We start from the raw sequence: 27,957 nt of genomic DNA, 5'->3' as shown, positions 1-27,957 counted from the left end.
AGTTCCCGCCCTTTCCTTGATCCGCGCTCCCAGTTCGGGATTCGGGAACGGGGCAGGAGGAGGAGGAGGAAGGGAAAATAGGAGGAGGAGGAGGAGGGGGGAGGAAGAGGCGCAGCGGCAGCAGGAAGGAGGAGGAGCAGAGCAAAGGAGGACCCGAGCGGCTCCAGCCATCCCTGAGCTCGCAGCCCCCCGGGACCATCGCCCCCCATCCCGCAGGTGGGCGGGGAGGGGGAGCTCGCCCCAGATCCCCCGGGGGTCCGTGGGTTTGGGGTTTTTGTGGGGGATGTTTGTGGATGGCAGGGCTCCAGAGCCGAGGCGCAGATGCCCCTCGGGGGGACAGCGGGGGTCCCCGGGAGGTGTTTTTGGGGGGTCCCGGCGGCGGTGGCGGCAGAGCCCCGGCAGAGGGGCCGGGGGGATGCGGGTCCCCCCGCGGTGGGGGTTGGGCTTCCCGGGCCGGGCCCGCCGAGCTCTGCCGGGGCCATGTGGGGACCGTGCGGGAGCGGGGGGAGAGCGGTTTTGGGGAGCCCCGGGAGAGCCGCGGCTTCGCTGAGCGGGACCCCAGAGAGAGGAGAGCCCCAGAGCCGCAAAGCCGGGACCCCGAGAGGGGGGGACCCCTGGGATTGCCGGGACCCCGGCGGGGGTGCTGGGGCTGGAGGGGCGGCATGGCCGGGAAAGGGGTTTGGGGCTCCCGGTGCCGGCAGTGGCTGCTCCCAGCAAGAGCCCAGTGATGCCAGTATCCCTAAGTGAGGAGATGGAAATGGGGGGAGCTTTTGGGGTTCCTGGGATTCCCAGCAGCCTGGGGAGGTGGGGGACCGAGTAGAAGGGGGAGCCCCAATCCAAGTGTGTCCCCAATCAGCTGGGACAGGGGAGAACTCCCGAACACCAAAGAGGAGGCTGAATCTTGGTGTTTGGGAGGTTGTTATGGACCCCAGATGGCCGGTGACTTGTAGAGATGGACTTGGGCAGAGGGACCTTCAAACTCAGTGTGCTCCTTCATTGTTTTCCACCCAAACCAGGATTTCCCAATCCCAGCGCTTAGCAGGATGGAGGTGGAAGCTGTGAGGAAGAGGAAGATGCCCCAGGACACCCAGGCAGGTGAGGAGGAAGTCAGTGCCCCTTTCCCCCTCTCTCCTGCTCCATCTCCCAGCCCAGCCCGGCCCCTGGCTGCAGGACAACCCCGCTGCCGACGCCGTCCTGCCGGGGACGCACTGGGGGGATCTCCTTCCCCTTCCCTCTGGCACGGAGGCAAATCCCATCCTCTCCTTGTCTTTCCTCCCCCAGACAAGGAGCTGAGGATGGAGACCAGGGAGGACAAATCCCTGCAGCAGAACCTGGTGGAAGAGGCCGTTTTGTGCAGTTCCACAGCACAGGAATCCAACGGGGTGGAAAAGGCCCGGAGATCCCGCACGAGGAGGGGCTGCAAACGCAGATCACGGGGATCTGAGGAGGACAGACCCAGCCTGTGCCGGGAAGGCGGCCGGAGATCCAGCCAGGGCTCTGAGCTGGTGGTCCATGAGCAGCCTCACAATGGGGAGAAGCCCCACAAGTGCTTGAAGTGTGGGAAGAGCTTCAGGTGGAGCTGCCAACTGATCAGGCACCAGATGATCCACACTGGGGAGAGGCCCTATGAGTGTGGGGAGTGTGGGAAGAGGTTTCAGATGATCTACACCCTGATGCGTCACCAAGTGGTCCACACTGGGGAGAGGCCCTATGAGTGTGCGGAATGTGGAAAGAGGTTTCAGCTCACTTCCAATCTCCTCATGCACCAGCGCACGCACACTGAGGAGAAGCCCTTCCGCTGCCCTGACTGCAAGAAGGGATTCAGGAAAAATTCCCATCTTGTCAGGCACCAGCGCATCCACACTGGGGAGAGGCCCCACAAGTGTGAGCAATGTGGGAAGAGCTTCAGCCGGAGCTCCCACCTGAACCGCCACCAGAGGATCCACACTGGGGAGAGGCCCCACAAGTGTAGGGAATGTGGGATGAGCTTCAGACAGAGTGCCAACCTGATCCAGCACCAGAGGACCCACACCGGGGAGAGGCCCTACGTGTGTGGGGAATGTGGGAAGAGGTTCAGACAGAGATCCAATCTGATCAGCCACCAAGTGATCCACACTGGGGAGAGGCCCTACGAGTGTTCCAAATGTGGGAAGAGGTTTCCCACCAACTCCAGTCTCTTCCTGCACTATCGGACTCACACAGAGGAGAGGCCCTTCCAGTGCTCCGACTGTGGGAAGGGCTTCAAGCACAACGTCAGCCTTGTCACTCACCGGCGCATGCACACCAGGGAGAGGCCCCAGAGTGTCCCCAGTGTGGGAAGAGCTTCTCACAGAGCTCAGCCTTGACCCAACACCAACAGAGGCACTGGTAAGGGAAGCCCTGCAAGTGCCCCGAGTGCGGGAAGAGCTTTGTGACCCACATTCCCTGGGATCCACCTTGGGAATCCACCTGGCTGCTTCTCCTTCTGTTTTGGCCTCATTTTTCTTCTGATTCATCTTCATCCCTTAAAAACAGTCCAAACAGGGTTAAAAAGAAAGAAGTTGATCAACTGTGTCTATTGTCCCACCATTTCACAGGTGTTTGAGGGGGAATATAGGGTTTGGGGACACATTCTGGAAGATTCTGGGTTCTTGGGGCGTTTTGGGCCATGTTCTCCATCTTTTTGCACTCCAAATGCCAAGAGGGATTGATCTGTTACCTGAAAACAACTCAATCCCACTGAAAACAAGTAAATCTTATCCCCAGAAGGGCTCAATCCCACCTCAAAATGGCTTGTTCCACCTCAGAAAAAGTCAATCCGACCCCAAACTTCAATGGTTCCACAGGCACCAGAGTGAGATGGGGTTGGAAGGAGATGGGGAGAGGTGGGATCCACATTTGGAGTGGTGGGATGCGACAGACTGGGATTGTGCAGACTGGGAGCATACGGACTGGGACCATAGTGGGATAAGCTGCCCTGGGACTGTATGGACTGGGATTGCACAGGCTGGGAGCACATGGATCAGCACCAGAGATTGGGATCACATGGACCGGGACCCCATGGACCGGGATGGCTGCACCGGCACGATGCGAACCGAGGCGGTCCCGCCCTGCCCAGGGACCCCTCGCAGTCCCTCGCAGTCTCACGCAGTTTTACCTGGAGGCACGGCCAGAACTCCCAGGGGTGAACGCAGAGGTCCCGGAGCGATCCTGGTGCTGGTCCTGGTGCTGGTCCTGGAGTGATCCCGGTGCTGGTCCTGGAGTGATCCCAGTGCTGGTCCTGGAGTGATCCCGGTGCTGGTCCTGGAGTGATCCCAGTGCTGGTCCTGGAGCGATCCCGGTGCTGGTCCTGGAGCGATCCCAGTGCTGGTCCTGGAGTGATCCTGGTGCTGGTCCTGGAGCAATCCCAGTGCTGGTCCTGGAGTGATGCCGGTGTTGGTCCTGGAGTGATCCTGGTGCTGGTCCCGGAGCGATCCCGGTGCTGGTCCTGGAGTGATCCCGGTGCTGGTCCTGGAGTGATCCCGGTGCTGGTCCTGGAGTGATCCCAGTGCTGATCCCGGTGCTGGTCCTGGAGCGATCCTGGTGCTGGTCCTGGAGTGATCCCAGTGCTGATCCCGGTGCTGGTCCTGGTGCTGATCCCGGTGCTGATCCTGGTGCTGGTCCCGGAGCGATCCCAGTGCTGGTCCTGTATCGATCCCGGTGCTGGTCCCGGTGCTGGTCCTGGTGCTGATTCCGGTGCTGGTCCTGGAGTGATCCCGGTGCTGGTCCCGGTTCTGGTCTCAGTCTCGGTCTCGGAGCACTCCTGGTGTTGATCCCAGTCCCTGTGCTGGCCTCGGTCTCAGTCCCGGGGCACTCCCGGAGCCGATTCCGGTCCCGGTGTCGATCTCAGTGGCGCAGCGGTGCCGGTCCCGGTCTCAGTCCCGGTCCTGGAGCGGTGCCGGTCTCGGTGCCGGTGCCGGATTCAGTCCCAGTCTCGGTCTCGGTCTCGGTCTCACTCCCAGTCCAGGTGCCGCTCAAACCGAGACCTTTTCGGGTGTTTTTAGGTCCCTTTTGGGCATTTCAGGCCAGTTTGGGTGCTGTTGGGGCCCTTTGGGTGATTTTAGGCAAAACCAGCGACTTTCAGTGTGGATATTACGCCCCCTTGGGAGATTCAAGGGTGATTTTAGGCCATTTTTTGTGGGTTTTCCAGCAGTTTGGTCGTTTTGGTTGGACTTTAGACCCCTTGGGATGATTTTAACACCATTTGACTGATTTTTGCCCAAACCATATGGATTTAGCGTGGCGTTTAGGTTCCTTGGGGTGATTTCAGGCCATTTTGTGGGGATTTCAGGCTTCTTTGGGCGATTTTATGCAGAACCTCATCGGTTTGAGAATGTATTTTCGGCCACTTCGGACAGGTGTATGCAAATGTGTATGACTTTAGAACCCTTCCTATGGGTTTTGGCCCCTCTGGCTGATTTTCGGCCAAAGCCGGTGTATTTAGGCTGCATTTGAGGCCCTTTTGGGTGATTTGAGGCCAAAGCGGGTCCCCTGAGAGCCGCGCGTCCCTTTGGCCCCGCCCCTTTCCCCTCACAGTTCCCGCCCTTTCCTTGATCCGCGCTCCCAGTTCGGGATTCGGGAACGGGGCAGGAGGAGGAGGAGGAGGAGGAGGAGGAAGGGAAAATAGGAGGAGGAGGAGGAGGGGGGAGGAAGGGGCGCAGAGGCAGCAGGAAGGAGGAGCAGCAGAGCAGAGGAGGACCCGAGAGGCTCCAGCCATCCCTGAGCTCGCAGCCCCCCGGGACCATCGCCCCCCATCCCGCAGGTGGGCGGGGAGGGGGAGCTCGCCCCAGATCCCCCGGGGGTCCGTGGGTTTGGGGTTTTTGTGGGGGATGTTTGTGGATGGCAGGGCTCCAGAGCCGAGGCGCAGATGCCCCTCGGGGGGACAGCGGGGGTCCCCGGGAGGTGTTTTTGGGGGGTCCCGGCGGCGGTGGCGGCAGAGCCCCGGCAGAGGGGCCGGGGGGATGCGGGTCCCCCCGCGGTGGGGGTTGGGCTTCCCGGGCCGGGCCCGCCGAGCTCTGCCGGGGCCATGTGGGGACCGTGCGGGAGCGGGGGGAGAGCGGTTTTGGGGAGCCCCGGGAGAGCCGCGGCTTCCCTGAGCGGGACCCCAGAGAGAGGAGAGCCCCAGAGCCGCAAAGCCGGGACCCCGAGAGGGGGGGACCCCTGGGATTGCCGGGACCCCGGCGGGGGTGCTGGGGCTGGAGGGGCGGCATGGCCGGGAAAGGGGTTTGGGGCTCCCGGTGCCGGCAGTGGCTGCTCCCAGCAAGAGCCCAGTGATGCCAGTATCCCTAAGTGAGGAGATGGAAATGGGGGGAGCTTTTGGGGTTCCTGGGACTCCCAGCAGCCTGGGGAGGTGGGGGACCGAGTAGAAGGGGGAGCCCCAATCCAAGTGTGTCCCCAATCAGCTGGGACAGGGGAGAACTCCCGAACACCAAAGGGGAGAGAACAGAGATGGGGAACTCCTGGGAGGCTTTTTTAGGGCTGAATCTTGGTGTTTGGGAGGTTGTTATGGGCCCCAGATGGCCGGTGACTTGTAGAGATGGACTTGGGCAGAGGGACCTTCAAACTCAATGTGCTCCTTCATTGTTTTCCACCCAAACCAGGATTTCCCAATCCCAGCGCTTAGCAGGATGGAGGTGGAAGCTGTGAGGAAGAGGAAGATGCCCCAGGACACCCAGGCAGGTGAGGAGGAAGTCAGTGCCCCTTTCCCCCTCTCTCCTGCTCCATCTCCCAGCCCAGCTCGGCCCCTGGCTGCAGGACAACCCCGCTGCCGACGCCGTCCTGCCGGGGACGCACTGGGGGGATCTCCTTCCCCTTCCCTCTGGCACGGAGGCAAATCCCATCCTGTCCTTGTCCTTCCTCCCCCAGACAAGGAGCTGAGGATGGAGACCAGGGAGGACAAATCCCTGCAGCAGAACCTGGTGGAAGAGGCCGTTTTGTGCAGTTCCACAGCACAGGAATCCAACGGGGCGGAAAAGGCCCGGAGATCCCGCACGAGGAGGGGCTGCAAACGCAGATCACGGGGATCTGAGGAGGACAGACCCAGCCTGTGCCGGGAAGGCGGCCGGAGATCCAGCCAGGGCTCTGAGCTGGTGGTCCATGAGCAGCCTCACAATGGGGAGAAGCCCCACAAGTGCTTGAAGTGTGGGAAGAGCTTCAGGTGGAGCTGCCGACTGATCAGGCACCAGATGATCCACACTGGGGAGAGGCCCTATGAGTGTGGGGAGTGTGGGAAGAGGTTTCAGATGATCTACACCCTGATGCGTCACCAAGTGGTCCACACTGGGGAGAGGCCCTATGAGTGTGCGGAATGTGGAAAGAGGTTTCAGCTCACTTCCAATCTCCTCATGCACCAGCGCACGCACACTGAGGAGAAGCCCTTCCGCTGCCCTGACTGCAAGAAGGGATTCAGGAAAAATTCCCATCTTGTCAGGCACCAGCGCATCCACACTGGGGAGAGGCCCCACAAGTGTGATCAATGTGGGAAGAGCTTCAGCCGGAGCTCCCACCTGAACCGCCACCAGAGGATCCACACTGGGGAGAGGCCCCACGAGTGTAGGGAATGTGGGATGAGCTTCAGACAGAGTGCCAACCTGATCCAGCACCAGAGGACCCACACCGGGGAGAGGCCCTACGAGTGTAGGGAATGTGGGAAGAGCTTCAGACAGAGATCCAATCTGATCAGCCACCAACTGATCCACACTGGGGAGAGGCCCTACGAGTGTTCCAAATGTGGGAAGAGGTTTCCCACCAACTCCAGTCTCTTCCTGCACTATCGGACTCACACAGAGGAGAGGCCCTTCCAGTGCTCCGACTGTGGGAAGGGCTTCAAGCACAACGTCAGCCTTGTCACTCACCGGCGCATCCACACCAGGGAGAGGCCCCAGAGTGTCCCCAGTGTGGGAAGAGCTTCTCACAGAGCTCAGCCTTGACCCAACACCAACAGAGGCACTGGTAAGGGAAGGCCTGCGAGTGCCCCGAGTGCGGGAAGAGCTTTGTGACCCACATTCCCTGGGATCCACCTTGGGAATCCACCTGGCTGCTTCTCCTTCTGTTTTGGCCTCATTTTTCTTCTGATTCATCTTCATCCCTTAAAAACAGCCCAAACAGGGTTAAAAAGAAAGAAGTTGATCAACTGTGTCTATTGTCCCACCATTTCACAGGTGTTTGAGGGGGAATATAGGGTTTGGGGACACATTCTGGAAGATTTCTGGGTTCTTGGGGCGTTTTGGGCCATGTTCTCCAACTCTTTGCACTCCAAATGCCAAGGGGGATTGATCTGTTACCTGAAAACAACTCAATCCCACTGAAAACAAGTAAATCTTATCCCCAAAAGGGCTCAATCCCACCTCAAAATGGCTTGTACCACCTCAGAAAAAGTCAATCCCACCCCAAACTTCAATGGTTCCACAGGCACCAGAGTGAGATGGGGTTGGAAGGAGATGGGGAGAGGTGGGATCCACATTTGGAGTGGTGGGATGCGACAGACTGGGATTGCGCAGGCTGGGAGCATACGGACTGGGACCATAGTGGGATAAGCTGCCCTGGGACTGTATGGACTGGGATTGCACAGGCTGGGAGCATATGGATCAGCACCAGAGATTGGGATCACATGGACCGGGACCCCATGGACCGGGATGGCTGCACCGGCACGATGCGAACCGAGGCGGTCCCGCCCTGCCCAGGGACCCCTCGCAGTCCCTCGCAGTCTCACGCAGTTTTACCTGCAGGCACGGCCAGAACTCCCAGGGGTGAACGCAGAGGTCCTGGAGCGATCCCGGTGCTGGTCCTGGAGTGATCCTGGTGCTGGTCCTAGAGTGATCCCGGTGCTGGTCCTGGAGCGATCCCAGTGCTGGTCCCAGAGCGATCCCGGTGCTGGTCCTGGTGCTGGTCCCGGAGTGATCCCAGTGCTGGTCCTGGAGCGATCCCAGTGCTGGTCCTGGAGTGATCCTGGTGCTGGTCCTGGAGCGATCCTGGTGCTGGTCCCGGAGTGATCCCGGTGCTGGTCCTGGAGTGATCCTGGTGCTGGTCCTGGAGCGATCCCAGTGCTGGTCCTGGAGTGATCCCGGTGCTGCTCCCGGAGTGATCCCGATGCTGGTCCTGGAGCGATCCCGGTGCTGGTCCTGGAGTGATCCCAGTGCTGATCCCGGTGCTGATCCCGGTGCTGGTCCCGGAGCGATCCCAGTGCTGGTCCTGTATCGATCCCGGTGCTGATCCCGGTGCTGGTCCTGGTGCTGATTCCGGTGCTGGTCCTGGAGTGATCCTGGTGCTGGTCCCGGTTCTGGTCTCAATCTCGGTCTCGGAGCACTCCTGGTGTTGATCCCAGTCCCTGTGCTGGCCTCGGTCTCAGTCTCGGAGCAGTCCCGGGGCACTCCCGGAGCCGATTTCGGTCCCGGTGTCGATCTCAATGGCGCAGCGGTGCCGGTCCCGGTCTCAGTCCCGGTCCCGGAGCGGTGCCGGTCTCGGTGCTGGTGCCGGATTCAGTCCCAGTCTCAGGCCCAGTCTTGGTCTCACTCCCAGTCCAGGTGCCGCTCGAACCGAGCCCTTTTCGGGTGATTTTAGGTCCCTTTGTGTGCATTTCAGGCCAGTTTGGGTGATGTTGGGGCCCTTTGGGTGATTTTAGGCAAAACCAGCGACTTTCAGGGTGGATATTACGCCCCCTTGGGAGATTCAAGGGTGATTTTAGGCCATTTTTTGTGGGTTTTCCAGCAGTTTGGTCGTTTTGGTTGGACTTTAGACCCCTTGGGATGATTTTAACACCATTTGACTGATTTTTGCCCAAACCATATGGATTTAGCGTGGCGTTTAGGTTCCTTGGGATGATTTCAGGCCATTTTGTGGGGATTTCAGGCTTCTTTGGGCGATTTTAGGCAGAACCTGATCGGTTTGAGAATGTATTTTCGGCCACTTCGGACAGGTGTATGCAAATGTGTATGACTTTAGAACCCTTCCTATGGGTTTTGGCCCCTCTGGCTGATTTTCGGCCAAAGCCGGTGTATTTAGGCTGCATTTGAGGCCCTTTTGGGTGATTTGAGGCCAAAGCGGGTCCCCTGAGAGCCGCGCGTCCCTTTGGCCCCGCCCCTTTCCCCTCACAGTTCCCGCCCTTTCCTTGATCCGCGCTCCCAGTTCGGGATTCGGGAACGGGGCAGGAGGAGGAGGAGGAGGAGGAGGAGGAAGGGAAAATAGGAGGAGGAGGAGGAGGGGGGAGGAAGGGGCGCAGCGGCAGCAGGAAGGAGGAGGAGCAGAGCAAAGGAGGACCCGAGAGGCTCCAGCCATCCCTGAGCTCGCAGCCCCCCGGGACCATCGCCCCCCATCCCGCAGGTGGGCGGGGAGGGGGAGCTCGCCCCAGATCCCCCGGGGGTCCGTGGGTTTGGGGTTTTTGTGGGGGATGTTTGTGGATGGCAGGGCTCCAGAGCCGAGGCGCAGATGCCCCTCGGGGGGACAGCGGGGGTCCCCGGGAGGTGTTTTTGGGGGGTCCCGGCGGCGGTGGCGGCAGAGCCCCGGCAGAGGGGCCGGGGGGATGCGGGTCCCCCCGCGGTGGGGGTTGGGCTTCCCGGGCCGGGCCCGCCGAGCTCTGCCGGGGCCATGTGGGGACCGTGCGGGAGCGGGGGGAGAGCGGTTTTGGGGAGCCCCGGGAGAGCCGCGGCTTCGCTGAGCGGGACCCCAGAGAGAGGAGAGCCCCAGAGCCGCAAAGCCGGGACCCCGAGAGGGGGGGACCCCTGGGATTGCCGGGACCCCGGCGGGGGTGCTGGGGCTGGAGGGGCGGCATGGCCGGGAAAGGGGTTTGGGGCTCCCGGTGCCGGCAGTGGCTGCTCCCAGCAAGAGCCCAGTGATCCCAGTATCCCTAAGTGAGGAGATGGAAATGGGGGGAGCTTTTGGGGTTCCTGGGACTCCCAGCAGCCTGGGGAGGTGGGGGACCGAGTAGAAGGGGGAGCCCCAATCCAAGTGTGTCCCCAATCAGCTGGGACAGGGGAGAACTCCCGAACACCAAAGGGGAGAGAACAGAGATGGGGAACTCCTGGGAGGCTTTTTTAGGGCTGAATCTTGGTGTTTGGGAGGTTGTTATGGGCCCCAGATGGCCGGTGACTTGTAGAGATGGACTTGGGCAGAGGGACCTTCAAACTCAATGTGCTCCTTCATTGTTTTCCACCCAAACCAGGATTTCCCAATCCCAGCGCTTAGCAGGATGGAGGTGGAAGCTGTGAGGAAGAGGAAGATGCCCCAGGACACCCAGGCAGGTGAGGAGGAAGTCAGTGCCCCTTTCCCCCTCTCTCCTGCTCCATCTCCCAGCCCAGCTCGGCCCCTGGCTGCAGGACAACCCCGCTGCCGACGCCGTCCTGCCGGGGACGCACTGGGGGGATCTCCTTCCCCTTCCCTCTGGCACGGAGGCAAATCCCATCCTGTCCTTGTCCTTCCTCCCCCAGACAAGGAGCTGAGGATGGAGACCAGGGAGGACAAATCCCTGCAGCAGAACGTGGTGGAAGAGGCCGTTTTGTGCAGTTCCACAGCACAGGAATCCAACGGGGCGGAAAAGGCCCGGAGATCCCGCACGAGGAGGGGCTGCAAACGCAGATCACGGGGATCTGAGGAGGACAGACCCAGCCTGTGCCGGGAAGGCGGCCGGAGATCCAGCCAGGGCTCTGAGCTGGTGGTCCATGAGCAGCCTCACAATGGGGAGAAGCCCCACAAGTGCTTGAAGTGTGGGAAGAGCTTCAGGTGGAGCTGCCAACTGATCAGGCACCAGATGATCCACACTGGGGAGAGGCCCTATGAGTGTGGGGAGTGTGGGAAGAGGTTTCAGATGATCTACACCCTGATGCGTCACCAAGTGGTCCACACTGGGGAGAGGCCCTATGAGTGTGCGGAATGTGGAAAGAGGTTTCAGCTCACTTCCAATCTCCTCATGCACCAGCGCACGCACACTGAGGAGAAGCCCTTCCGCTGCCCTGACTGCAAGAAGGGATTCAGGAAAAATTCCCATCTTGTCAGGCACCAGCGCATCCACACTGGGGAGAGGCCCCACAAGTGTGAGCAATGTGGGAAGAGCTTCAGCCGCAGCTCCCACCTGAACCGCCACCAGAGGATCCACACTGGGGAGAGGCCCCACGAGTGTAGGGAATGTGGGATGAGCTTCAGACAGAGTGCCAACCTGATCCAGCACCAGAGGACCCACACCGGGGAGAGGCCCTACGAGTGTAGGGAATGTGGGAAGAGCTTCAGACAGAGATCCAATCTGATCAGCCACCAACTGATCCACACTGGGGAGAGGCCCTACGAGTGTTCCAAGTGTGGGAAGAGGTTTCCCACCAACTCCAGTCTCTTCCTGCACTATCGGACTCACACAGAGGAGAGGCCCTTCCAGTGCTCCGACTGTGGGAAGGGCTTCAAGCACAACGTCAGCCTTGTCACTCACCAGCGCATGCACACCAGGGAGAGGCCCCAGAGTGTCCCCAGTGTGGGAAGAGCTTCTCACAGAGCTCAGCCTTGACCCAACACCAACGGAGGCACTGGTAAGGGAAGGCCTGCGAGTGCCCCGAGTGCGGGAAGAGCTTTGTGACCCACATTCCCTGGGATCCACCTTGGGAATCCACCTGGCTGCTTCTCCTTCTGTTTTGGCCTCATTTTTCTTCTGATTCATCTTCATCCCTTAAAAACAGCCCAAACAGGGTTAAAAAGAAAGAAGTTGATCAACTGTGTCTATTGTCCCACCATTTCACAGGTGTTTGAGGGGGAATATAGGGTTTGGGGACACATTCTGGAAGATTTCTGGGTTCTTGGGGCGTTTTGGGCCATGTTCTCCAACTCTTTGCACTCCAAATGCCAAGGGGGATTGATCTGTTACCTGAAAACAACTCAATCCCACTGAAAACAAGTAAATCTTATCCCCAAAAGGGCTCAATCCCACCTCAAAATGGCTTGTACCACCTCAGAAAAAGTCAATCCCACCCCAAACTTCAATGGTTCCACAGGCACCAGAGTGAGATGGGGTTGGAAGGAGATGGGGAGAGGTGGGATCCACATTTGGAGTGGTGGGATGCGACAGACTGGGATTGCGCAGGCTGGGAGCATACGGACTGGGACCATAGTGGGATAAGCTGCCCTGGGACTGTATGGACTGGGATTGCACAGGCTGGGAGCATATGGATCAGCACCAGAGATTGGGATCACATGGACCGGGACCCCATGGACCGGGATGGCTGCACCGGCACGATGCGAACCGAGGCGGTCCCGCCCTGCCCAGGGACCCCTCGCAGTCCCTCGCAGTCTCACGCAGTTTTACCTGCAGGCACGGCCAGAACTCCCAGGGGTGAACGCAGAGGTCCTGGAGCGATCCCGGTGCTGGTCCTGGAGTGATCCTGGTGCTGGTCCTAGAGTGATCCTGGTGCTGGTCCTGGAGCGATCCCAGTGCTGGTCCCAGAGCGATCCCGGTGCTGGTCCTGGTGCTGGTCCCGGAGTGATCCCAGTGCTGGTCCTGGAGCGATCCCAGTGCTGGTCCTGGAGTGATCCTGGTGCTGGTCCTGGAGCGATCCTGGTGCTGGTCCCGGAGTGATCCCGGTGCTGGTCCTGGAGTGATCCTGGTGCTGGTCCTGGAGCGATCCCAGTGCTGGTCCTGGAGTGATCCCGGTGCTGCTCCCGGAGTGATCCCGATGCTGGTCCTGGAGCGATCCCGGTGCTGGTCCTGGAGTGATCCCAGTGCTGATCCCGGTGCTGATCCCGGTGCTGGTCCCGGAGCGATCCCAGTGCTGGTCCTGTATCGATCCCGGTGCTGATCCCGGTGCTGGTCCTGGTGCTGATTCCGGTGCTGGTCCTGGAGTGATCCTGGTGCTGGTCCCGGTTCTGGTCTCAATCTCGGTCTCGGAGCACTCCTGGTGTTGATCCCAGTCCCTGTGCTGGCCTCGGTCTCAGTCTCGGAGCAGTCCCGGGGCACTCCCGGAGCCGATTTCGGTCCCGGTGTCGATCTCAATGGCGCAGCGGTGCCGGTCCCGGTCTCAGTCCCGGTCCCGGAGCGGTGCCGGTCTCGGTGCCGGTGCCGGATTCAGTCCCAGTCTCAGGCCCAGTCTTGGTCTCACTCCCAGTCCAGGTGCCGCTCGAACCGAGCCCTTTTCGGGTGATTTTAGGTCCCTTTGTGTGCATTTCAGGCCAGTTTGGGTGATGTTGGGGCCCTTTGGGTGATTTTAGGCAAAACCAGCGACTTTCAGGGTGGATATTACGCCCCCTTGGGAGATTCAAGGGTGATTTTAGGCCATTTTTTGTGGGTTTTCCAGCAGTTTGGTCGTTTTGGTTGGACTTTAGACCCCTTGGGATGATTTTAACACCATTTGACTGATTTTTGCCCAAACCATATGGATTTAGCGTGGCGTTTAGGTTCCTTGGGATGATTTCAGGCCATTTTGTGGGGATTTCAGGCTTCTTTGGGCGATTTTAGGCAGAACCTGATCGGTTTGAGAATGTATTTTCGGCCACTTCGGACAGGTGTATGCAAATGTGTATGACTTTAGAACCCTTCCTATGGGTTTTGGCCCCTCTGGCTGATTTTCGGCCAAAGCCGGTGTATTTAGGCTGCATTTGAGGCCCTTTTGGGTGATTTGAGGCCAAAGCGGGTCCCCTGAGAGCCGCGCGTCCCTTTGGCCCCGCCCCTTTCCCCTCACAGTTCCCGCCCTTTCCTTGATCCGCGCTCCCAGTTCGGGATTCGGGAACGGGGCAGGAGGAGGAGGAGGAGGAGGAGGAGGAAGGGAAAATAGGAGGAGGAGGAGGAGGGGGGAGGAAGGGGCGCAGCGGCAGCAGGAAGGAGGAGGAGCAGAGCAAAGGAGGACCCGAGAGGCTCCAGCCATCCCTGAGCTCGCAGCCCCCCGGGACCATCGCCCCCCATCCCGCAGGTGGGCGGGGAGGGGGAGCTCGCCCCAGATCCCCCGGGGGTCCGTGGGTTTGGGGTTTTTGTGGGGGATGTTTGTGGATGGCAGGGCTCCAGAGCCGAGGCGCAGATGCCCCTCGGGGGGACAGCGGGGGTCCCCGGGAGGTGTTTTTGGGGGGTCCCGGCGGCGGTGGCGGCAGAGCCCCGGCAGAGGGGCCGGGGGGATGCGGGTCCCCCCGCGGTGGGGGTTGGGCTTCCCGGGCCGGGCCCGCCGAGCTCTGCCGGGGCCATGTGGGGACCGTGCGGGAGCGGGGGGAGAGCGGTTTTGGGGAGCCCCGGGAGAGCCGCGGCTTCGCTGAGCGGGACCCCAGAGAGAGGAGAGCCCCAGAGCCGCAAAGCCGGGACCCCGAGAGGGGGGGACCCCTGGGATTGCCGGGACCCCGGCGGGGGTGCTGGGGCTGGAGGGGCGGCATGGCCGGGAAAGGGGTTTGGGGCTCCCGGTGCCGGCAGTGGCTGCTCCCAGCAAGAGCCCAGTGATCCCAGTATCCCTAAGTGAGGAGATGGAAATGGGGGGAGCTTTTGGGGTTCCTGGGACTCCCAGCAGCCTGGGGAGGTGGGGGACCGAGTAGAAGGGGGAGCCCCAATCCAAGTGTGTCCCCAATCAGCTGGGACAGGGGAGAACTCCCGAACACCAAAGGGGAGAGAACAGAGATGGGGAACTCCTGGGAGGCTTTTTTAGGGCTGAATCTTGGTGTTTGGGAGGTTGTTATGGGCCCCAGATGGCCGGTGACTTGTAGAGATGGACTTGGGCAGAGGGACCTTCAAACTCAATGTGCTCCTTCATTGTTTTCCACCCAAACCAGGATTTCCCAATCCCAGCGCTTAGCAGGATGGAGGTGGAAGCTGTGAGGAAGAGGAAGATGCCCCAGGACACCCAGGCAGGTGAGGAGGAAGTCAGTGCCCCTTTCCCCCTCTCTCCTGCTCCATCTCCCAGCCCAGCTCGGCCCCTGGCTGCAGGACAACCCCGCTGCCGACGCCGTCCTGCCGGGGACGCACTGGGGGGATCTCCTTCCCCTTCCCTCTGGCACGGAGGCAAATCCCATCCTGTCCTTGTCCTTCCTCCCCCAGACAAGGAGCTGAGGATGGAGACCAGGGAGGACAAATCCCTGCAGCAGAACCTGGTGGAAGAGGCCGTTTTGTGCAGTTCCACAGCACAGGAATCCAACGGGGCGGAAAAGGCCCGGAGATCCCGCACGAGGAGGGGCTGCAAACGCAGATCACGGGGATCTGAGGAGGACAGACCCAGCCTGTGCCGGGAAGGCGGCCGGAGATCCAGCCAGGGCTCTGAGCTGGTGGTCCATGAGCAGCCTCACAATGGGGAGAAGCCCCACAAGTGCTTGAAGTGTGGGAAGAGCTTCAGGTGGAGCTGCCGACTGATCAGGCACCAGATGATCCACACTGGGGAGAGGCCCTATGAGTGTGGGGAGTGTGGGAAGAGGTTTCAGATGATCTACACCCTGATGCGTCACCAAGTGGTCCACACTGGGGAGAGGCCCTATGAGTGTGCGGAATGTGGAAAGAGGTTTCAGCTCACTTCCAATCTCCTCATGCACCAGCGCACGCACACTGAGGAGAAGCCCTTCCGCTGCCCTGACTGCAAGAAGGGATTCAGGAAAAATTCCCATCTTGTCAGGCACCAGCGCATCCACACTGGGGAGAGGCCCCACAAGTGTGAGCAATGTGGGAAGAGCTTCAGCCGCAGCTCCCACCTGAACCGCCACCAGAGGATCCACACTGGGGAGAGGCCCCACGAGTGTAGGGAATGTGGGATGAGCTTCAGACAGAGTGCCAACCTGATCCAGCACCAGAGGACCCACACCGGGGAGAGGCCCTACGAGTGTAGGGAATGTGGGAAGAGCTTCAGACAGAGATCCAATCTGATCAGCCACCAACTGATCCACACTGGGGAGAGGCCCTACGAGTGTTCCAAGTGTGGGAAGAGGTTTCCCACCAACTCCAGTCTCTTCCTGCACTATCGGACTCACACAGAGGAGAGGCCCTTCCAGTGCTCCGACTGTGGGAAGGGCTTCAAGCACAACGTCAGCCTTGTCACTCACCAGCGCATGCACACCAGGGAGAGGCCCCAGAGTGTCCCCAGTGTGGGAAGAGCTTCTCACAGAGCTCAGCCTTGACCCAACACCAACGGAGGCACTGGTAAGGGAAGGCCTGCGAGTGCCCCGAGTGCGGGAAGAGCTTTGTGACCCACATTCCCTGGGATCCACCTTGGGAATCCACCTGGCTGCTTCTCCTTCTGTTTTGGCCTCATTTTTCTTCTGATTCATCTTCATCCCTTAAAAACAGCCCAAACAGGGTTAAAAAGAAAGAAGTTGATCAACTGTGTCTATTGTCCCACCATTTCACAGGTGTTTGAGGGGGAATATAGGGTTTGGGGACACATTCTGGAAGATTTCTGGGTTCTTGGGGCGTTTTGGGCCATGTTCTCCAACTCTTTGCACTCCAAATGCCAAGGGGGATTGATCTGTTACCTGAAAACAACTCAATCCCACTGAAAACAAGTAAATCTTATCCCCAAAAGGGCTCAATCCCACCTCAAAATGGCTTGTACCACCTCAGAAAAAGTCAATCCCACCCCAAACTTCAATGGTTCCACAGGCACCAGAGTGAGATGGGGTTGGAAGGAGATGGGGAGAGGTGGGATCCACATTTGGAGTGGTGGGATGCGACAGACTGGGATTGCGCAGGCTGGGAGCATACGGACTGGGACCATAGTGGGATAAGCTGCCCTGGGACTGTATGGACTGGGATTGCACAGGCTGGGAGCATATGGATCAGCACCAGAGATTGGGATCACATGGACCGGGACCCCATGGACTGGGATGGCTGCACCGGCACGATGCGAACCGAGGCGGTCCCGCCCTGCCCAGGGACCCCTCGCAGTCCCTCGCAGTCTCACGCAGTTTTACCTGCAGGCACGGCCAGAACTCCCAGGGGTGAACGCAGAGGTCCTGGAGCGATCCCGGTGCTGGTCCTGGAGTGATCCTGGTGCTGGTCCTAGAGTGATCCTGGTGCTGGTCCTGGAGCGATCCCAGTGCTGGTCCCAGAGCGATCCCGGTGCTGGTCCTGGTGCTGGTCCCGGAGTGATCCCAGTGCTGGTCCTGGAGCGATCCCAGTGCTGGTCCTGGAGTGATCCCGGTGCTGGTCCTGGAGCGATCCTGGTGCTGGTCCCGGAGTGATCCCGGTGCTGGTCCTGGAGTGATCCTGGTGCTGGTCCTGGAGCGATCCCAGTGCTGGTCCTGGAGTGATCCCGGTGCTGCTCCCGGAGTGATCCCGATGCTGGTCCTGGAGCGATCCCGGTGCTGGTCCTGGAGTGATCCCAGTGCTGATCCCGGTGCTGATCCCGGTGCTGGTCCCGGAGCGATCCCAGTGCTGGTCCTGTATCGATCCCGGTGCTGATCCCGGTGCTGGTCCTGGTGCTGATTCCGGTGCTGGTCCTGGAGTGATCCTGGTGCTGGTCCCGGTTCTGGTCTCAATCTCGGTCTCGGAGCACTCCTGGTGTTGATCCCAGTCCCTGTGCTGGCCTCGGTCTCAGTCTCGGAGCAGTCCCGGGGCACTCCCGGAGCCGATTCCGGTCCCGGTGTCGATCTCAGTGGCGCAGCGGTGCCGGTCCCGGTCTCAGTCCCGGTCCCGGAGCGGTGCCGGTCTCGGTGCCGGTGCCGGATTCAGTCCCAGTCTCAGGCCCAGTCTTGGTCTCACTCCCAGTCCAGGTGCCGCTCGAACCGAGCCCTTTTCGGGTGATTTTAGGTCCCTTTGTGTGCATTTCAGGCCAGTTTGGGTGATGTTGGGGCCCTTTGGGTGATTTTAGGCAAAACCAGCGACTTTCAGGGTGGATATTACGCCCCCTTGGGAGATTCAAGGGTGATTTTAGGCCATTTTTTGTGGGTTTTCCAGCAGTTTGGTCGTTTTGGTTGGACTTTAGACCCCTTGGGATGATTTTAACACCATTTGACTGATTTTTGCCCAAACCATATGGATTTAGCGTGGCGTTTAGGTTCCTTGGGATGATTTCAGGCCATTTTGTGGGGATTTCAGGCTTCTTTGGGCGATTTTAGGCAGAACCTCATCGGTTTGAGAATGTATTTTCGGCCACTTCGGACAGGTGTATGCAAATGTGTATGACTTTAGAACCCTTCCTATGGGTTTTGGCCCCTCTGGCTGATTTTCGGCCAAAGCCGGTGTATTTAGGCTGCATTTGAGGCCCTTTTGGGTGATTTGAGGCCAAAGCGGGTCCCCTGAGAGCCGCGCGTCCCTTTGGCCCCGCCCCTTTCCCCTCACAGTTCCCGCCCTTTCCTTGATCCGCGCTCCCAGTTCGGGATTCGGGAACGGGGCAGGAGGAGGAGGAGGAAGGGAAAATAGGAGGAGGAGGAGGAGGGGGGAGGAAGGGGCGCAGCGGCAGCAGGAAGGAGGAGGAGCAGAGCAAAGGAGGACCCGAGAGGCTCCAGCCATCCCTGAGCTCGCAGCCCCCCGGGACCATCGCCCCCCATCCCGCAGGTGGGCGGGGAGGGGGAGCTCGCCCCAGATCCCCCGGGGGTCCGTGGGTTTGGGGTTTTTGTGGGGGATGTTTGTGGATGGCAGGGCTCCAGAGCCGAGGCGCAGATGCCCCTCGGGGGGACAGCGGGGGTCCCCGGGAGGTGTTTTTGGGGGGTCCCGGCGGCGGTGGCGGCAGAGCCCCGGCAGAGGGGCCGGGGGGATGCGGGTCCCCCCGCGGTGGGGGTTGGGCTTCCCGGGCCGGGCCCGCCGAGCTCTGCCGGGGCCATGTGGGGACCGTGCGGGAGCGGGGGGAGAGCGGTTTTGGGGAGCCCCGGGAGAGCCGCGGCTTCGCTGAGCGGGACCCCAGAGAGAGGAGAGCCCCAGAGCCGCAAAGCCGGGACCCCGAGAGGGGGGGACCCCTGGGATTGCCGGGACCCCGGCGGGGGTGCTGGGGCTGGAGGGGCGGCATGGCCGGGAAAGGGGTTTGGGGCTCCCGGTGCCGGCAGTGGCTGCTCCCAGCAAGAGCCCAGTGATCCCAGTATCCCTAAGTGAGGAGATGGAAATGGGGGGAGCTTTTGGGGTTCCTGGGACTCCCAGCAGCCTGGGGAGGTGGGGGACCGAGTAGAAGGGGGAGCCCCAATCCAAGTGTGTCCCCAATCAGCTGGGACAGGGGAGAACTCCCGAACACCAAAGGGGAGAGAACAGAGATGGGGAACTCCTGGGAGGCTTTTTTAGGGCTGAATCTTGGTGTTTGGGAGGTTGTTATGGGCCCCAGATGGCCGGTGACTTGTAGAGATGGACTTGGGCAGAGGGACCTTCAAACTCAATGTGCTCCTTCATTGTTTTCCACCCAAACCAGGATTTCCCAATCCCAGCGCTTAGCAGGATGGAGGTGGAAGCTGTGAGGAAGAGGAAGATGCCCCAGGACACCCAGGCAGGTGAGGAGGAAGTCAGTGCCCCTTTCCCCCTCTCTCCTGCTCCATCTCCCAGCCCAGCTCGGCCCCTGGCTGCAGGACAACCCCGCTGCCGACGCCGTCCTGCCGGGGACGCACTGGGGGGATCTCCTTCCCCTTCCCTCTGGCACGGAGGCAAATCCCATCCTGTCCTTGTCCTTCCTCCCCCAGACAAGGAGCTGAGGATGGAGACCAGGGAGGACAAATCCCTGCAGCAGAACCTGGTGGAAGAGGCCGTTTTGTGCAGTTCCACAGCACAGGAATCCAACGGGGCGGAAAAGGCCCGGAGATCCCGCACGAGGAGGGGCTGCAAACGCAGATCACGGGGATCTGAGGAGGACAGACCCAGCCTGTGCCGGGAAGGCGGCCGGAGATCCAGCCAGGGCTCTGAGCTGGTGGTCCATGAGCAGCCTCACAATGGGGAGAAGCCCCACAAGTGCTTGAAGTGTGGGAAGAGCTTCAGGTGGAGCTGCCGACTGATCAGGCACCAGATGATCCACACTGGGGAGAGGCCCTATGAGTGTGGGGAGTGTGGGAAGAGGTTTCAGATGATCTACACCCTGATGCGTCACCAAGTGGTCCACACTGGGGAGAGGCCCTATGAGTGTGCGGAATGTGGAAAGAGGTTTCAGCTCACTTCCAATCTCCTCATGCACCAGCGCACGCACACTGAGGAGAAGCCCTTCCGCTGCCCTGACTGCAAGAAGGGATTCAGGAAAAATTCCCATCTTGTCAGGCACCAGCGCATCCACACTGGGGAGAGGCCCCACAAGTGTGAGCAATGTGGGAAGAGCTTCAGCCGCAGCTCCCACCTGAACCGCCACCAGAGGATCCACACTGGGGAGAGGCCCCACGAGTGTAGGGAATGTGGGATGAGCTTCAGACAGAGTGCCAACCTGATCCAGCACCAGAGGACCCACACCGGGGAGAGGCCCTACGAGTGTAGGGAATGTGGGAAGAGCTTCAGACAGAGATCCAATCTGATCAGCCACCAACTGATCCACACTGGGGAGAGGCCCTACGAGTGTTCCAAGTGTGGGAAGAGGTTTCCCACCAACTCCAGTCTCTTCCTGCACTATCGGACTCACACAGAGGAGAGGCCCTTCCAGTGCTCCGACTGTGGGAAGGGCTTCAAGCACAACGTCAGCCTTGTCACTCACCAGCGCATGCACACCAGGGAGAGGCCCCAGAGTGTCCCCAGTGTGGGAAGAGCTTCTCACAGAGCTCAGCCTTGACCCAACACCAACGGAGGCACTGGTAAGGGAAGGCCTGCGAGTGCCCCGAGTGCGGGAAGAGCTTTGTGACCCACATTCCCTGGGATCCACCTTGGGAATCCACCTGGCTGCTTCTCCTTCTGTTTTGGCCTCATTTTTCTTCTGATTCATCTTCATCCCTTAAAAACAGCCCAAACAGGGTTAAAAAGAAAGAAGTTGATCAACTGTGTCTATTGTCCCACCATTTCACAGGTGTTTGAGGGGGAATATAGGGTTTGGGGACACATTCTGGAAGATTTCTGGGTTCTTGGGGCGTTTTGGGCCATGTTCTCCAACTCTTTGCACTCCAAATGCCAAGGGGGATTGATCTGTTACCTGAAAACAACTCAATCCCACTGAAAACAAGTAAATCTTATCCCCAAAAGGGCTCAATCCCACCTCAAAATGGCTTGTACCACCTCAGAAAAAGTCAATCCCACCCCAAACTTCAATGGTTCCACAGGCACCAGAGTGAGATGGGGTTGGAAGGAGATGGGGAGAGGTGGGATCCACATTTGGAGTGGTGGGATGCGACAGACTGGGATTGCGCAGGCTGGGAGCATACGGACTGGGACCATAGTGGGATAAGCTGCCCTGGGACTGTATGGACTGGGATTGCACAGGCTGGGAGCATATGGATCAGCACCAGAGATTGGGATCACATGGACCGGGACCCCATGGACCGGGATGGCTGCACCGGCACGATGCGAACCGAGGCGGTCCCGCCCTGCCCAGGGACCCCTCGCAGTCCCTCGCAGTCTCACGCAGTTTTACCTGCAGGCATGGCCAGAACTCCCAGGGGTGAACGCAGAGGTCCTGGAGCGATCCCGGTGCTGGTCCTGGAGTGATCCTGGTGCTGGTCCTAGAGTGATCCTGGTGCTGGTCCTGGAGCGATCCCAGTGCTGGTCCCAGAGCGATCCCGGTGCTGGTCCTGGTGCTGGTCCCGGAGTGATCCCAGTGCTGGTCCTGGAGCGATCCCAGTGCTGGTCCTGGAGTGATCCCGGTGCTGGTCCTGGAGCGATCCTGGTGCTGGTCCCGGAGTGATCCCGGTGCTGGTCCTGGAGTGATCCTGGTGCTGGTCCTGGAGCGATCCCAGTGCTGGTCCTGGAGTGATCCCGGTGCTGCTCCCGGAGTGATCCCGATGCTGGTCCTGGAGCGATCCCGGTGCTGGTCCTGTATCGATCCCGGTGCTGATCCCGGTGCTGGTCCTGGTGCTGATTCCGGTGCTGGTCCTGGAGTGATCCTGGTGCTGGTCCCGGTTCTGGTCTCAATCTCGGTCTCGGAGCACTCCTGGTGTTGATCCCAGTCCCTGTGCTGGCCTCGGTCTCAGTCTCGGAGCAGTTCCGGGGCACTCCCGGAGCCGATTTCGGTCCCGGTGTCGATCTCAATGGCGCAGCGGTGCCGGTCCCGGTCTCAGTCCCGGTCCCGGAGCGGTGCCGGTCTCGGTGCCGGTGCCGGATTCAGTCCCAGTCTCAGGCCCAGTCTTGGTCTCACTCCCAGTCCAGGTGCCGCTCGAACCGAGCCCTTTTCGGGTGATTTTAGGTCCCTTTGTGTGCATTTCAGGCCAGTTTGGGTGATGTTGGGGCCCTTTGGGTGATTTTAGGCAAAACCAGCGACTTTCAGGGTGGATATTACGCCCCCTTGGGAGATTCAAGGGTGATTTTAGGCCATTTTTTGTGGGTTTTCCAGCAGTTTGGTCGTTTTGGTTGGACTTTAGACCCCTTGGGATGATTTTAACACCATTTGACTGATTTTTGCCCAAACCATATGGATTTAGCGTGGCGTTTAGGTTCCTTGGGATGATTTCAGGCCATTTTGTGGGGATTTCAGGCTTCTTTGGGCGATTTTAGGCAGAACCTGATCGGTTTGAGAATGTATTTTCGGCCACTTCGGACAGGTGTATGCAAATGTGTATGACTTTAGAACCCTTCCTATGGGTTTTGGCCCCTCTGGCTGATTTTCGGCCAAAGCCGGTGTATTTAGGCTGCATTTGAGGCCCTTTTGGGTGATTTGAGGCCAAAGCGGGTCCCCCGAGAGCCGCGCGTCCCTTTGGCCCCGCCCCTTTCCCCTCACAGTTCCCGCCCTTTCCTTGATCCGCGCTCCCAGTTCGGGATTCGGGAACGGGGCAGGAGGAGGAGGAGGAGGAGGAGGAGGAAGGGAAAATAGGAGGAGGAGGAGGAGGGGGGAGGAAGGGGCGCAGCGGCAGCAGGAAGGAGGAGGAGCAGAGCAAAGGAGGACCCGAGAGGCTCCAGCCATCCCTGAGCTCGCAGCCCCCCGGGACCATCGCCCCCCATCCCGCAGGTGGGCGGGGAGGGGGAGCTCGCCCCAGATCCCCCGGGGGTCCGTGGGTTTGGGGTTTTTGTGGGGGATGTTTGTGGATGGCAGGGCTCCAGAGCCGAGGCGCAGATGCCCCTCGGGGGGACAGCGGGGGTCCCCGGGAGGTGTTTTTGGGGGGTCCCGGCGGCGGTGGCGGCAGAGCCCCGGCAGAGGGGCCGGGGGGATGCGGGTCCCCCCGCGGTGGGGGTTGGGCTTCCCGGGCCGGGCCCGCCGAGCTCTGCCGGGGCCATGTGGGGACCGTGCGGGAGTGGGGGGAGAGCGGTTTTGGGGAGCCCCGGGAGAGCCGCGGCTTCCCTGAGCGGGACCCCAGAGAGAGGAGAGCCCCAGAGCCGCAAAGCCGGGACCCCGAGAGGGGGGGACCCCTGGGATTGCCGGGACCCCGGCGGGGGTGCTGGGGCTGGAGGGGCGGCATGGCCGGGAAAGGGGTTTGGGGCTCCCGGTGCCGGCAGTGGCTGCTCCCAGCAAGAGCCCAGTGATCCCAGTATCCCTAAGTGAGGAGATGGAAATGGGGGGAGCTTTTGGGGTTCCTGGGACTCCCAGCAGCCTGGGGAGGTGGGGGACCGAGTAGAAGGGGGAGCCCCAATCCAAGTGTGTCCCCAATCAGCTGGGACAGGGGAGAACTCCCGAACACCAAAGGGGAGAGAACAGAGATGGGGAACTCCTGGGAGGCTTTTTTAGGGCTGAATCTTGGTGTTTGGGAGGTTGTTATGGGCCCCAGATGGCCGGTGACTTGTAGAGATGGACTTGGGCAGAGGGACCTTCAAACTCAATGTGCTCCTTCATTGTTTTCCACCCAAACCAGGATTTCCCAATCCCAGCGCTTAGCAGGATGGAGGTGGAAGCTGTGAGGAAGAGGAAGATGCCCCAGGACACCCAGGCAGGTGAGGAGGAAGTCAGTGCCCCTTTCCCCCTCTCTCCTGCTCCATCTCCCAGCCCAGCTCGGCCCCTGGCTGCAGGACAACCCCGCTGCCGACGCCGTCCTGCCGGGGACGCACTGGGGGGATCTCCTTCCCCTTCCCTCTGGCACGGAGGCAAATCCCATCCTGTCCTTGTCCTTCCTCCCCCAGACAAGGAGCTGAGGATGGAGACCAGGGAGGACAAATCCCTGCAGCAGAACCTGGTGGAAGAGGCCGTTTTGTGCAGTTCCACAGCACAGGAATCCAACAGGGTGGAAAAGTCCCGGAGATCCCGCACGAGGAGGGGCTGCAAACGCAGATCACGGGGATCTGAGGAGGACAGACCCAGCCTGTGCCGGGAAGGCGGCCGGAGATCCAGCCAGGGCTCTGAGCTGGTGGTCCATGAGCAGCCTCACAATGGGGAGAAGCCCCACAAGTGCTTGGAGTGTGGGAAGAGCTTCAGGTGGAGCTCCGAACTGATCAGGCACCAGATGATCCACACTGGGGAACGGCCGCACGCGTGTGGGGAATGTGGAAAGAGGTTTCAGTTCACTTCCAGTCTCCTCCTGCACCAGCGCACGCACACTGTGGAGAAGCCCTTCCGCTGCCCTGACTGCAAGAAGGGATTCAGGCAAAATGCCCATCTTGTCAGGCACCAGCGCATCCACACTGGGGAGAGGCCCCACAAGTGTGAGCAATGTGGGAAGAGCTTCAGCCGCAGCTCCCACCTGATCTGCCACCAGAGGATCCACACTGGGGAGAGGCCCCACAAGTGTAGGGAATGTGGGATGAGCTTCAGAGACAGGACCAGCCTGATCCAGCACCAGAGGACCCACACTGGGGAGAGGCCCTACGAGTGTAGGGAATGTGGGAAGAGGTTCAGACAGAGCTCCCACCTGATCCTGCACCAGAGGATGCACACGGGGGAACGGCCCTATGAGTGTGGGGAATGTGGGAAGAGCTTCAGACAGAGATTCAATCTGATCAGCCACCAAGTGATCCACACTGGGGAGAGGCCCTACGAGTGTTCCAAATGTGGGAAGAGGTTTCAGACCAGCTCCAGTCTCTTCCTGCACTATCGGACTCACACAGAGGAGAGGCCCTTCCAGTGCTCCGACTGTGGGAAGGGCTTCAAGCACAACGTCAGCCTTGTCACTCACCGGCGCATCCACACCAGGGAGAGGCCCCAGAGTGTCCCCAGTGTGGGAAGAGTTTCTCACTGAGCTCAGCCTTGACCCAACACCAACAGAGGCACTGGTAAGGGAAGCCCTGCGAGTGCCCCGAGTGCGGGAAGAGCTTTGTGACCCACATTCCCTGGGATCCACCTTGGGAATCCACCTGGCTGCTTCTCCTTCTGTTTTGGCCTCAGTTTTCTTCTGATTCATCTTCATCCCTTAAAAACAGCCCAAACAGGGTTAAAAGAAAGAAGTTGATCAACTGTGTCTATTGTCCCACCATTTCACAGGTGTTTGAGGGGGAATATAGGGTTTGGGGACACATTCTGGAAGATTTCTGGGTTCTTGGGGCGTTTTGGGCCATATTCTCCATCTCTTTGCACTCCAAATGCCAAGGGGGATTGATCTGTTACCTGAAAACAACTCAATCCCACTGAAAATAAGTAAATCTTATCCCCAAAGGGCTCAATCCCACCTCAAAATGGCTTGTACCACCTCAGAAAAACTCAATCCCATGGGAGATGTCTTTGATTCCACTGGCGGCAGAATGAGATGGGGTTGGAAGGTGTTGTGGTTTGGCGCAAATTTGGGAGAAAACCTCTGAATGGGGTCCCTCCAGAAAGCAAATTTAAGTGGCCTCTCCCCCATCTGTTTTGGGAAATATATTTCCTTGGAGAAAAAGGGTAAAAGGCTGTTTTTTAAACAAGAAAAGTATCTACAAACATAAAAAAGATGATTAATATTAAACAATAAAACCTCTTGCTGTTTGAAGTGATGGCAAATCCAGAAAAGTCCTTTTCATGGAGTGTAGCTCAGCTCACTCATTCGCTGATCTGTTCCTCCTGTGCTGGAATGTTCTGAGGCTCAGGCCTCAGTGGGCCACAGCCTTGAGCTCCCGGGGTTTGTCTGGGTTCTCAGTCAACAGCAGATTTGAACAGATCCAAGAAAAAAGGGAAAAAACAGTCTGGGCAACTTCTCTGCCTCAGCTACCTAAAAGCTAACTAAATGAAACTAAAACTAAAAACTAAACTAAACTAAACTAACCAAAAGCAAAGGAGAGCTCTGTCCTGCTGTCTGTCTGTGCTGCAGACGACAGTCTGGGGAAGTGTGCAAGGCAGTGAGTGCCATTTCTGCAAACAAACTGCAGCTTCTTCTTCCCCCGCTTTGCTCTCAGAGCCAGTCTTGAAGGTGCAGAACTTAATAGGCAGCAGAAACAGAACAGACACCTGGGGATCCAAGCATCATAAAGTCACCCCAGGCCAGAAGGAGGTTGGGAGAAGTGGGATCCACATTTGGAGCGGTGGGATGGGGATTGTGTGGGGCTGGCTGGCTGGGCTGTATTTGATAGGAAATCAAACTTTCAGAGTTCCTGATTTCTGTCCCATTCATTTTCAGTCAGGTGCAGCTCTCTTTGCAGAGTGCCACTGTGGCGCTCGAGACGGACACACGACGCAGCGAGGTTCACATGGCAAGAGCAATCTTTATTGTTCAGGAGTTGCTTTTTGATGGTTGATCCCGATGGGCCGGAACCTTGGTGCCCCCCCAGCCACTGACCGATAGCTGCCTGCGTCCGCGCTCCTCTGCAGCCGAGTGCCTCTGCTTCTCCGTGCCCTCTCTCCCAAAGGTGTTTGATTTCCATTCTTTCACAGGAACGGCCTTATCGACTTCAGGGCTCTGGGAGGCTTCAGGCCAGCTGTTCACCAGCATCTTTAGGCACCCAAAATCCCCCCAGATTCCCTCCAGAGACCCCAAAATTCCCACTTTTGGACCCCAAATTCACAAATATTCCCTTCGTAGACTCCAAAATTCCCAAAAATCTCCTATAGAGAACCCAGACTTCCCATGTTTGGACCCAAAATTCTCTATAGGGACCCCAAAATTCCCAACAGTTTCCTATGGGAACCCCAAAAATTCCCATTGAGGACACCAAAATCTCAAAAAGTCCCAACAGAGATGTAAAAATTCCCATGTTGGGACCAAATACTCAAAAAAACTCCCTGTGGAGACTCCACAATTCCTAAAATTTTCAATATAGGCCCCAAACTTCCCAAAATCCCCTACAGATTTCCAAATTCTCTTTAAGGACTCCAGAATTAAAAAATTTCCTTGTGGGCACCTGAAAATTCCCAAGAGACCCCAAAATTCTCTATAGGAATCACAAACTTCCCTATAGGGATGCCAAATTCCCAAGAATTCCTTGTACAGAGCCCAAAATTGTCAAAAATTTCCTTTAAAGACCCCAGAATTCCTTTATAGAGATCCTGGACTCTCTATAGGCTCCTGGGGGAGCCTACAGAGCCCCTATGGATGCCCCAGACCCCCTTTATGGTTCCCCAGATACTCTCCAATCCCCTATAGATCCCAGACTCCCCTAAGCACCCCTGAACCCTTGCCAGGCCCCTGGAGACACCTATAGATCCCTTGTAGATCCTCAATATATCACCTATAGATTTTCTGCAGATCCTCAGTGTATGGATGCTAACTATGAGCAAAAGCAGGGAGCACAGTGCCTGTGGAAAAGCAGGCCGCATAACTTTCTCAGTCTTGCCTGAGAAAGTGGCTTGGGAAATCATAAAGAGGAATTAAAACAATCCTTAGAGATAGAAGGCAGCCTTGCAGGAGCTGTTTGTCAGTTTCTTGTTTTCTTACAAGAGAAGGTCGAGGGGTGGTGAACCCCACTGACCAGTGATGGTCATGTGTTAGTTCACTGAAAACAAGAGTTTTGCCTTTCTGTACTTTCACATATTGGTCTATAAAAGAAGATCTGAGGTAATAAACCTCGCTCTCCTGTTCAACGCACAAGAGAGTCTGTGTTGTTCTTCTCACCGTTCCTAACAGAGCAACACCAGTGCCTGCAGACTCTGTGAGTACATTCTCTGAGTATCCCTTGTGTAGAGCAGCCAGGGGTGCCCAGGGCTGTCCTGCAGA

The 27,957-nt window shown here is 59.1% G+C and overlaps 2 protein-coding genes, 1 long non-coding RNA gene and 2 pseudogenes across 5 annotated transcripts; all 5 read left to right on the top strand.

The window, feature by feature from the left end:
• Window positions 1-63: 63 nt before the first annotated feature.
• Window positions 64-5,692, top strand: LOC131591069 (zinc finger protein 239-like). 2 transcript variants are annotated; one of them, XM_058861505.1, is made up of 4 exons: window positions 64-216; window positions 1,017-1,095; window positions 1,282-2,367; window positions 5,619-5,692. In XM_058861505.1, the coding sequence occupies exons 2-3, from the start codon at window positions 1,044-1,046 to the stop codon at window positions 2,343-2,345; spliced, it is 1,116 nt and encodes a 371-aa protein (XP_058717488.1). In that variant the 5' UTR covers window positions 64-216; window positions 1,017-1,043; the 3' UTR covers window positions 2,346-2,367; window positions 5,619-5,692. The 2 variants fall into 2 exon arrangements, with proteins under 2 accessions (XP_058717488.1, XP_058717487.1); XM_058861504.1 differs by lacking the exon at window positions 5,619-5,692 and having other exon boundaries at window positions 1,282-2,610.
• Window positions 5,622-12,414, top strand: LOC131591074 (zinc finger protein 883-like; annotated as a pseudogene).
• LOC131591077 (uncharacterized) lies at window positions 9,235-10,464 on the top strand. Its single transcript, XR_009280244.1, has 3 exons — window positions 9,235-9,336; window positions 10,175-10,253; window positions 10,440-10,464. It is a non-coding gene; the product is annotated as an uncharacterized LOC131591077 (long non-coding RNA).
• Window positions 12,415-13,790: 1,376 nt separating the features above from the next.
• On the top strand, window positions 13,791-20,868 carry LOC131591073 (zinc finger protein 260-like; annotated as a pseudogene).
• A 1,952-nt stretch (window positions 20,869-22,820) lies between these two features.
• Window positions 22,821-26,503, top strand: LOC131591070 (zinc finger protein 239-like). Of its 2 annotated transcripts, XM_058861507.1 has the most exons (4): window positions 22,821-22,922; window positions 23,761-23,839; window positions 24,026-25,111; window positions 26,425-26,503. In XM_058861507.1, the coding sequence occupies exons 2-3, from the start codon at window positions 23,788-23,790 to the stop codon at window positions 25,075-25,077; spliced, it is 1,104 nt and encodes a 367-aa protein (XP_058717490.1). In that variant the 5' UTR covers window positions 22,821-22,922; window positions 23,761-23,787; the 3' UTR covers window positions 25,078-25,111; window positions 26,425-26,503. The 2 variants fall into 2 exon arrangements, with proteins under 2 accessions (XP_058717490.1, XP_058717489.1); XM_058861506.1 differs by lacking the exon at window positions 26,425-26,503 and having other exon boundaries at window positions 22,822-22,922; window positions 24,026-25,525.
• The last annotated feature ends 1,454 nt before the right edge of the window (window positions 26,504-27,957 follow it).

Source organism: Poecile atricapillus, chromosome 37, assembly GCF_030490865.1.
Source record: "Poecile atricapillus isolate bPoeAtr1 chromosome 37, bPoeAtr1.hap1, whole genome shotgun sequence".
NCBI classification, from domain to species: domain Eukaryota; kingdom Metazoa; phylum Chordata; class Aves; order Passeriformes; family Paridae; genus Poecile; species Poecile atricapillus.
The sequence above is the reverse complement of the archived record's forward strand: the minus strand, read 5'-3'. Positions and strand labels throughout refer to the sequence as shown.